Source organism: Nansenia antarctica (assembly GCF_963989245.1).
Source record: "Nansenia antarctica genome assembly, chromosome: 1".
Taxonomy (NCBI): Eukaryota; Metazoa; Chordata; class Actinopteri; order Argentiniformes; family Microstomatidae; genus Nansenia; species Nansenia antarctica.
This window is the reverse complement of record NC_137674.1, coordinates 71,291,178-71,301,995: the sequence shown is the minus strand read 5'-3', so window position 1 is coordinate 71,301,995 and position 10,818 is coordinate 71,291,178. Positions and strand designations below refer to the sequence as shown.

The 10,818-nt window shown below is 48.2% G+C and overlaps 1 protein-coding gene across 1 annotated transcript in view; it reads right to left on the bottom strand.

Annotated features, from left to right (window-relative positions):
- LOC308152709 (C-type lectin domain family 18 member A-like) overlaps positions 1–10,768 on the bottom strand; it is a gene marked incomplete at both ends in the record, with an annotated part of 27,855 nt that extends 17,087 nt beyond the window's left edge. The window contains 2 exons of the mRNA XM_080525762.1: positions 9,919–10,010; positions 10,651–10,768. Coding sequence (XP_080381888.1) covers positions 9,919–10,010; positions 10,651–10,768 — 210 coding nt within the window. The remainder of the gene's footprint in view (positions 1–9,918; positions 10,011–10,650) is intronic.
- Between the last annotated feature and the right edge of the window lie 50 nt (positions 10,769–10,818).

Sequence of the window (10,818 nt, the reverse complement as noted above, 5' to 3'; positions counted from 1 at the left end):
TACCCTAGGGTTGTCATATTGCACATAGTGTTATTGCACATTCATTTAAAGTGTCGCAGTATGCAGGCTTGAAATGTACACATTTGTGCCTCAGCACTACACCTGATTTTTCAATCCAGCAGCTGCCATCAATCCGTCCAGACTGTCCAGGGCCCAGAACCTAGGTCTTTGCTGTGTTCAGGGCCTGGATGGCCCTGGGGTAGAAGCTGAGCTTCAGTCTGTTTGTCCTTACGGCCATGGTCCTGTACCGCCTGTTCGAGGGCAGCCGGGCAAAGTGTTCGTACCCAGGGTGGGATGGGTCTCTGGAGATCTTGGAGGCCTTCCTGAGGCAGCGTGTGTTGTACAGCTCTTCCAGAGAGTAGAGGGGGGCGCCGGTGATCTTCTGGGCTGTTCTCACGACTCTCTGTAGCGCATTTCTCTCTGCGGCTGTGCAGCTGGAGAACCAGTTGCAGATGCAGTAGGTGAGGATGCTCTCCACTGCGCAGCGGTAGAAGGCCACCAGTATCTCCTGCTTGTTGTGGTCCTTCCTGAGGACTCTCAGGAAGAAGAGCCGCTGTTGTGCCTTCTTGATGATGGCTGCTGTGTTGTTCTTCCAGGACAGGTCATCCTGTATGTGCACCCCCAGGAATCGGAGGGTTGAGACTCTCTCCACGCTCTCTCCGTCGATGAGCAGGGGCTGGACCTCAGATTTTTTCCTCCTGAAGTCCACGATGATTTCCCTGGTCTTTGACTGGTTCAGCAGCAGGTTGTTAACCTTGCACAGCTTGCTCAGCTGCTCTACCTCATCCCTGTACGCCGCCTCGTCCCCCCCCCCGAGATGGAGCCCACCACGGTGGTGTCGTCTGCAAACTTTACGATGGAGTTGCTGGGGTGGACGGGGGTGAAGTCGTAGGTGTAGAGGTTGTAGAGGATGGGGCTTAGCACGCAGCCCTGGGGGGACCCAGTGCTGAGTCTGAGGGCTGTGGAGGTGTGGGAGCCCACCCGCACCCTCTGGGGGCGGTCGGACAGGAAGTCCTTGATCCATGCACATATAGAGTGTGATAGTCCCAGGTCTAGTAGTTTGGTCACTAGCCTGTCTGGAAGGATGGTGTTGAAGGCAGAGCTGAAGTCCACAAAGAGCAGTCTCGCGTAGCTGTTTCCCCTCTCCAGGTGGGATAGAGTGGAGTGGAGAGTCGTCGCGATGGCGTCCTCTGTGGACCTGTGGGCTCTGTAGGCGAACTGGTATGGATCCAGGTTGGGCGGGAGGCGTGTGACTATGTGGGCCCGGACTACTTTCTCGAAGCACTTCATAATGATTGGTGTGAGTACCACCGGGCGGTAGTCGTTTAGGCAGCTCACCGTGCTTTTCTTCGGGACTGGGATGATAGTTGAGGTTTTCAGGCAGGGTGGGATGGTGGCCTGGGACAGGGACTGGTTGAAGATGTTGGTGAAAACCCCGGCCAGCTGGTCGGCGCAGTCCCTCAGCACCCGTCCCAGGACGCCATCCGGCCCTGAGGCTTTCCTGGGGTCCACCGCCTTCAGCACGCGTCTCACTTCATGCTCTGTGAGGGTGAGGCTGCTGAGAGCTGGAGAGAGTGGTGTTTGTGTTGTGGTTACCTCCGTTCGCCCCTCGTCGAACCGGGCGTAGAAGGAGTTCAGCTTTTCCGCCAGCAGGGGGTCGTCCTCTGCGGCTGTGAGCCTGTTGGCTCTGAAGTTTGTCATGTGCTGAACCCCCTGCCACACCCGCCTGGAGTCGTTGCTCAGGAAGCATTCCTTAATCTTCTCTCTGTGGTCTGCCTTGGCCTCCCGGATGCCGCGCTTTAGGTTAGCCCTGGTGGTGCTGTACAGCAGTGTGCCCTTCGCTGCGAAGGCGTTGTCCCTCTCATTGATCAGTTTTTGGACCTTCCCAGTCATCCATGGCTTCGTGTTGGGGTAGACCCGGACCCGTTTGTCCACAGTGACTGAGTTGGTGCAGTTCACTATGTGGTTCAGAACCGACGACGTGAACTGTTCCAGGTCCTCATGCTCATATTCCTGCCATGAGGTGTCATTCAGGCAGATCTGCAGTGGAGCGGACCCTGCTGGCCAGGTTCTGACAGTCTTAGTGGTGATGGGAGCACTTTTCCTCATGGTAGTGTAGGCTGGGATCAGGAGGATTGACACATGGTCAGACATGCCTAGATGAGCTAGCGGTCTAGCCTTGTAAGCAAGCTTGATGTTGGTGTATACCTTATCCAGTGTTTTTTCTCCTCTTGTTGCATATTTAACATGCTGATAGAACTTCGGTAGTACTACCTTCAGGTCAGCATGATTAAAGTCTCCGGCGATTATATGGACTGCCTGTGGGTCGACCGTGTCAAATGCCTTCGAGAGGTCGACAAAGAGGGCAGCGCAGTGGTTCCTCTTATCCAAGGCCGAGACTATGTCGTTAGTTACAAGTGTGATAGCAGAGATGGTACTATGGATTGGTCTGAAACCGGATTGATGGGGACTAAGAATTGAGTGGCTTGATAGAAAGCGTTTCAATTGAGAATTGACCAAGGTCTCAAGTACTTTAGACAGGCATGGGAGAGTGGAGATCGGTCGATAGTTATCCGGATCAGCCCTATCACCCCCTTTGTGTAAAGGAATGACTCGCGCAGACTTCCAGACCAACGGAAATACACCAGAGGAAATGGAAAGATATAAAAATGTAAGTTAGCGGCACGCTGATAATTGGTGCAGCCAATTTTATGAAAAATTAGTCTAGTTTATCCTCACCAGAGGATGATTTGGGGTCAATAGTTTCTAAAACCTTGAGGACCTCCGCGGAAGTAAATGGTTGAAAGGTGAAAAGGGGGACACGGTCCACAAGGGCAGTATCATCAGAAACCACCATAGAGGGGTGTCCAGGGTACAACCTATCAAATAGGTGACCAGCTTCGGAGAAGTGTTTATTAAAAGCAAGGCGAATGTCGCTAGGATCAGAGATCACAGAGTCATTTACATTAATACTAAGGGGCAGAGCACTGGAAGGACGATTTTTAGTCAGATCAATTGCATTCCAGAATTTGGCAGTGTTAGAGTATGAGGTGGTTATCAGATTCAGGAAATATTCGGATTTAGCCTTCCTTACAGCTGAAGTGCACTTGTACCAAGGCACTACTCTATTATTTTTTTCGTTATCTAGCATTGTAACTGCCAATGTCCCCTGGTCATAGCATAGATTATTTTGTGTTTTGGTGACTGATGGATAGATGATTCACTTACTTCGATAAATGTACTGTATTTATTGTAAGTCGCTTTGGATAAAGGCGTCTGCTAAATTAGATTCAGATTAGATTAGATTCAACTCTATAAAAAACCTCATCACATCTTCCCTGCCTGCCACCATAGGCATAGACCCCTTGCAATTTGCATACCATCCCAACAGATCGAGAGACGACGCTATAGCATATATACTCCACACAGTCCTAGCCCACCTAGACACCAAGGGGGTAAATTATGTTAGAATATTGTTTGTTGATTACAGTTCGGCTTTTAACGCAATAATCCCCTCCAGACTGGCTACCAAGCTAAGAGACCTAGGTCTGCACCCCTCCCTGTGCAACTGGGTCCTTAACTTCCTGACCAGTAGACCACAGGTAGTACGAGCAGGCCCCTCTCACCCTCAACACAGGAGCCCCCCAGGGCTGCGTGCTGAGTCCCCTGTTGTACTCATTATACACCCACGACTGCACAGCCACTTCAGACTCTAACATCATCGTGAAGTTTGCTGACGATACAGCTGTGGTGGGCCTGATCTCAAACAATGATGAGAAGGCCTACCTGATGGAGATCAACTACCTCGAGGACTGGTGCCGGGGGAACAATCTCATGCTAAATGTCAGTAAAACCAAGGAACTGATAGTGGACTTTAGCAGGAAGCAGCAGAGGAGCTACTACCCACTCAGCATCAGCGGGGCTCAGGTGGAGAGGGTGGACAGCTTTAAATACCTTGGAGTACACATCACGCAGGATCTATCATGGTCCTGCCACATCAACTCCCTGGTGAAGAAGGCCCGACAGCGTCTCTACCACCTCAGACGTCTGAGGGACTTCAAGCTCCCCCTCAGGGTGCTCAAGAACTTCTACACCTGCACCAGCATCCTGTCGGGGAACATCACCACCTGGAAGGGCAGCAGCACCAAGAAGGATTACTTGGCCCTCAGGAGGGTGGTCCGCTCAGCCGAGCGGACCATTAGAACCACCCTCCCCAACCTGCAGGACATCTATAGCCAACCGTGCAGGTTCAAGGCCAACAACATCTTCAGGGAGCCCAGCCACCCCAGCCACAGACTCTTCTCTCTGTTACCCTCAGGGAGGCGTTATCGCTGCCTGAGGACAAAAACAGAGAGGATGAGGAAGAGCTCCTTCCCTCAGGCCATCCGCCTGCTGAATGAGGGCTGTACATACACACACCTCCATCAGCCAAAAATGGACTGTCACTGCACTTTGCACTTTTTACCCTGCACATGAGAAACTAATCTTTTAAATTGCTTGTTGTCTGTGTCTTTTTAAATTCTTCTTAAATATTTGTTATTGCCGGACGGGTACACAAAGCATTTCACTGCATATTATACTTGTATATTGTGTATGTGATGAATACCATTTTAATTTGAATTTGAATATTGTCATTGCAGAGTACAAGTACTATACAAATGCAGTTCAGCATCTAACCAGAAGAACATGATATAAAAAAACATGACAATGATAGTGATATGTACAGTAAGGCATGTACAGTAGTTTAGAGGTATACAGTTATGACATTTGTACAGTTATGGTAGCTTATATGGAATGTGTAGATGTATCAAAGAGGCATGTTCAATGTGCAATATACAGTACGTGCAACGGTAGTATTGTAAACATCAGTTTAGTTAGAGGTACAGTATATACAGTTATGAGCTATGTAGAGTTAAGGTAGCTTATACAGTTTGCCAAAAATGCAAATGCAAATGTAAATGTAAATCATCACCATCACCATCACCACCATCCCCATCACCATCATCATCATCACCACCACCATCTCCACCAACAACAACAACAACATCACCACCACCATCATCATAATTTTCTCCGGCAAGCTGATGCAGAAGTGTTAATGCATGCTTTTGTTATTATACGTTTGGACTATTGTAACAGTCTCCTTTCTGGTCTTCCGAAGAAAGCTATTGGCCAGCTGCAATTAGTCCAAAATGCAGCAGCGAGAGTTTTAACCAAAACAAGCAATCGAGCTCATATAACTCCTATTTTAGAGACTCTACACTGGCTTCCTGTTAAGTTCAGAATAGATTTCAAGATCCTTCTGCTTGTTTATAAAGCTCTCACTGGCATAGCACCAGAATATTTGAAAGACCTTTTGCTAGCATATCAGCCCAATAGAGCTCTCAGGTCTTCTGACGCTGGCTTTCTCTGTGTACCACATGTACAAAAGAAGAGATTTGGTGAGGCTGCATTCTCATTTTATGCACCCAAATTGTGGAATGCACTGGCAGTTTACATTAGGGATGCAACCTCAGCAAATATGTTCAAGTCAAGACTAAATCCCCATCTTTTTAATATTGCCTTTAAATGACTAAATAATTAAATTAAGATTATAAAAACCCATCCTTTTATTGCATTTAAGTTACACAATAATTACATTAAGATTATATAATGATTAAAGCACTTTGAGCTGCAACGTTTGCAGGAAAAGCGCTATACAAATAAAGTTATTATTATTATTATTATTATCACCACCACCATCTCCACCAACAACAACAACATCATCACCACCATCATCACCATCACCACCAACAATATCACCACCACCATCATCATCACCACCATCATCACCATCACCATCACCACCACCATCATCATCATCACCATCATCATCATCATCATCACCACCACCATCTCCACCTCCAACACCATCACCACCACTACCACCACCATCATCACCATCATTACCACCACCACTGCCATCATCACCATCATCATCACCACCCCATCATTACCACCACCACCACCATTACCACCACCACCTCCAACATCATCACCACCATCATTACCACCACCACCACCACCATCATTACCACCACCACCACCATCACCACCACCATCATCACCACCACCACCATCATCACCACCACCATCATTACCATCACCACCACCATCATCATTACCATACCCCCTGCCAGTCTCATCTTTCCACCCTTTCTCAACGCAGCTCATCAGAGATTCAAGCCAGCAGTCCATTACCTTAAGAGGCCCCCCACTAAACTCATTCCTCTATCCCTCCCAAAGACACCCTACTCGCCCTCCCTCCCCCCCCCCGCCCCCACTCTCCCCTTCTCTCCTACTGATAGTCACGGCTCACAGCCTGCCAGCTATTTGATCTTTGTTTTTGTGTCCAGATCTTATTCCCTTCTAGAGGAATACTGAACGGCTGGTACATTCGCAGTGAAGAGTCAAACCCTCCACATTCACTCCAGACATTAAATACCCTTAATTGATGACAGAGAGACTACTTTGAAATATTGACATCATAGTGTGTCATGTTAATTTCATTATTGCCACTATTTGTAAAGATATAAAGAGGATTGGCTTGACAAGTGTGTCAGAGGAGGCAGACAAGGACAGAATGATACATGGAGTTGTACCCAGATGTCAGAGGGGTGACATAGCTGAGCGTTGAGGGGCCGGGGTAATTAAGACCCCATGCTAAGCCCCTTTGAGACCAATTGTTCCCTCTGCTCTCTGATGTCTGCTGGTCAAAGTCATCGGCGCACGCTTTGATGCCACCAAGGGGGGAGAAGGATCACCAGGCAAGTCCCCGTCTGAAATGTTCCATTTCACATGACATGTTGTGTCAGTGCTGGGAATAACACAGCTAAGGGAGAGAAGGAAAGAGCAGACAGGACAAAAATGTGTTTTGTGTCTCTGCTCTGTGATAATAGGGTACTGTATGTCTGTATGTCATACAGCCTACTGTGTGTAGAATGTAAAGCCAACAGCTCAGTATTGTGATTGTAGGCAAAAAGCTTTTTATAGCAAGGTGACAATCAGCAGATACACTGTTTCCCAGGCTAACTTTTGCCCACTCAGACCTTACTCTCACTTAACCGTGGGAGTCGCTAGCGAAAAACAGTCATAAGTGGACAGAACAGACAGACACACAGCTATGCATACACCCACACACACACACACATACTGTAAGCACACACACTACACTACAAAGTGTCTGAAACTCATACAGTACTTGGTAAAAGTAATGAGAACGCCTCCTTCTCCTGTTTTACACACCAAAAGAAAAGAAACTCACTTTCATCTCCAGTGTTTGAAGTGAAGCTGAGTGCCAGTGATCCAGAGACAAGGATTCCCCAGCCTCCCGAGCCCGGAGCCATCCCAAAGAGGGGGGCCGGTACCAGAGTACAGAAAAGAGAGAGGCTCATTTAGCCAAACTTCCTGAAATGATGGTGTTTTTTTTATCTCCTCCTGAAAGGAGAGGAGGGCTGTAGGGCCACACTGTAATCTCTTCACAGACACAATCAGCTCCACACTCATCCACTCCTTCGTGTGCCGGAAAAAAAAAATGTCTGAAAGATAATCACAAATGCAGCTAAAGCCCTGAGCTTTTTAACGCTTATCTCTAAAGCTCTTTAATAGGCCTCTTCAGTTCAGCGTGGATTCTCTCCCAGGGCTTTTCACAAGGAAAATTACCTGTAATACCACAAGCCCTGAATGCACAATGATTATCCCAATCCTCTCTTTCTCATTACAGCCTTATCAGCGATGTGCAGATCGCCGAGCGCTGAGGAGCCGTCGAAGAATAGAGCTCTATCTGTGTAGGTGGCTCGAAGAACGTCATCTATGGATAGTGACAGGGTGGATGCAGGACACATCGTCTATCAGGCCCCAGGGTCATACAGAGCATCGTTCAACAACAGTGCTGCATATTATAATCCACTGACTGCGATGACTCTCTCCTAATCCAATGACAGCCAATTGGGAGATGACGAGTAACAAAAAACAATACATGGGTTAATATATGGAGGAAAAATCCTAGTCTGGTTTCTAATTCTGTCCACAGGACTATCAATAGGAATGTGTGGTGGCATTAGTCCTTGTAGGACTACAGCCTCTTATCACGGGGACTCCTTTGGCCACAGCCTCCCACTTCAAATTGAGTGCTTAAATAGTACCCATGAGACAGTTCGTTGGAATGCATTAACGCATCAACCTTGTTGGATCTGTAATTACGATTCGTTTGTGGAACCCTCCGCCGTATTTGTCACACCTTGTCAGATGAACGGTGATTCTAACCGTACGTAATCGCTGAATCTAACCCCACCAGGCAGCAACTGTCAACGACGCTGTCAGTTACACACAACCCCAAGATAAGGGACCGTTATTGGGTGCGTGTGGTTGGTTTGGGCATACCCTACTGCTCAACTACTACTACTAGTCAACTGCTCCTTCCAACGCCAGACAAGAGCCCTCTCCTCAGACCTCCTGAGGCAGATCCACCTCACGCCTGATCCTGTCGCCTGAAGTAGTAGCCGCAGGAGCGTCGCGACCATCAAATCTATCAAGAGCTGTCATCAATGCTCTGTTTAAACCAGCGGCCAAAGCCAAACACGTCCTCCCGTGTCACTAGTGAGTCAGAATCTGAATCAGAACTGTCATTGGCATTACGGCAAGATACAAAATCACAATAATAGAGTAAAGTGCGATAAGTATCTTATATAGCTAACTACGTTACAGGTTAAAAACACAATAAAAAACACAATCAAATAAGCAAACTGCTGCAGTGTTGTTGTTGCAGGGCTGCCGTCACCATGCGCCATCTTGGATTAGTAAAGAGCGAGCCTGTTACTGTGGAAGTGATCTGGGTCGGGTGTCTTTTCACACAGCCATGGTGTGTTTACAACTGGTAGGATCAACACCCGGGCCGGAGCAGCTGTGGTATCTGTGGTACCGTGGGGTGGTGTCTCTGGACTGTTGGGGATATCAGCATTTCAACAGACGATATCCTGTGAGAAACCTCTGTTGGCCAACCGCCTTTGTTTGGTCCTCAGAGTTTGGGAAACGGTGATACCCTCGAGAGAGTGTGAAACTGAGGCTATTGCGGAGGATCAGCTCTATTTCAACTGGGTATAATATTGTCGATAGGCTTTCTATCTGTATTGTATCAGCTCACCGTGTAGGTTTGGGGGCTTGGCTTGAGAAAACACACACACACATGCGCGCGCACACACGCACGCACGCACGCACGCAGGCACACACACACGCACACGCACGCACACACACACACACACACGCACACACACCCATCCACGCACACACAGACACACACCCACCCACACACACACACACACACACACACGCACACACACACACACACACACACACACACACACACACACACACAGAGAGAGAGAGAGAGAGAGGGAGAGCAGGAGCATGGGAAAGAGCACAGGGGAGGGTTCTGGCAGGGTTCTGTTTCAGGTGTCCTTGGTGTGCAGGAGCAGCCGTGAAGCCCAGTGGTGTGTGTCGTGGGCCAGCCTGCGTGGCGGTGCTAATGTGGCCCGCCCAGGAGGGGGGAGGTAGGACAGTGGTACTAGCATAGAAACGGCTTGTCTGTCTGACAGTTGACAATAATCTATTATGACCACAAGCCGACTCTAAGTACCAAAAGAGAATAAAGTCAATGTAACAGGCCTTGAGTCAGTGCTCAGATGATTACATTATCTCCTCACCCATGTGACCTCCTATTGAGCGCAAGTAGCCTGCTAGCCTAATATATACTGTATGTAGATCACACACACACACACATACACACACACACACACACACACACACACACAGACACACACACACACACACACACACACACACACACACAGACACACACACACACACGTTAACTTGACAAACCATTTTCTGCATGTTAGCCGCCATAGGGATGACCCTGCTGCGCAGTCTATTGTGCTGTGTAACAATCTGAAAACACTCCTTCTCCCCCAGGCCTGGAATATAAAAGAAAAGCGCGCAATTATTTTACCGCTAGTACTGGTCCCCATGGCAACGGAATGCAAATGTCTGTCGAGAGGGTTACATGGGTTAGTTTAGTAAGATTGTTGTTGATAGAATAATCACCGTGGAGGAATATTCTGAAATCTCTGGTAGCATTCAACATCATTATGGAAAAAGGTCCGCCCGTACAGCGGAGGGGTGGGGGGGGGGGGGGATTCACACGCACAAATCAGGCCACATTCTTCATTAATTGCCTGGTGAGTTTTTGATGTTCCTATAAATAACCAAGCCTAAACACCTGTGAAGTAATCCCACACAGACTCAGCAAAAGGCCTAATTTGTTCACATGATGGCAATCCATGATGCGCTGATAACAATGTAGCCCGCAGGTCAGTCTTCTCTAGGGAGGTGATGTCAGTCACCAGTTACAGTAGGAGGTCTATGTGCTATGCAAGGCTTCACACATTCTTTCTTTTTTTTCACTTGGAATGCACTTGCCAAATTATTCAGGGTTATTTTAAAAGGTTTCAGTTGTTTTCTCCTAAAAATCTGATTATGTATGATCGAAAAAGCAGTTAAGCTTGTCTCCAATAACCTTGCCACCCCGCTGTCAGGTCCACTGGCCGTCCTTACCGCTGGCAGGTGAGTCTGCGCTGCTCCGCTTCTCCGCGGTGATCCGGTCCGCGTGGGTGTACGGCGGAGGTCGGGACACGAAAAACAGAAGCAAACACGGCACCGTTATAGAGCCCATCGCTACTGAAATAAACAATGCCAAGCTCTTGTAGCGGACAAGTGGTTCTG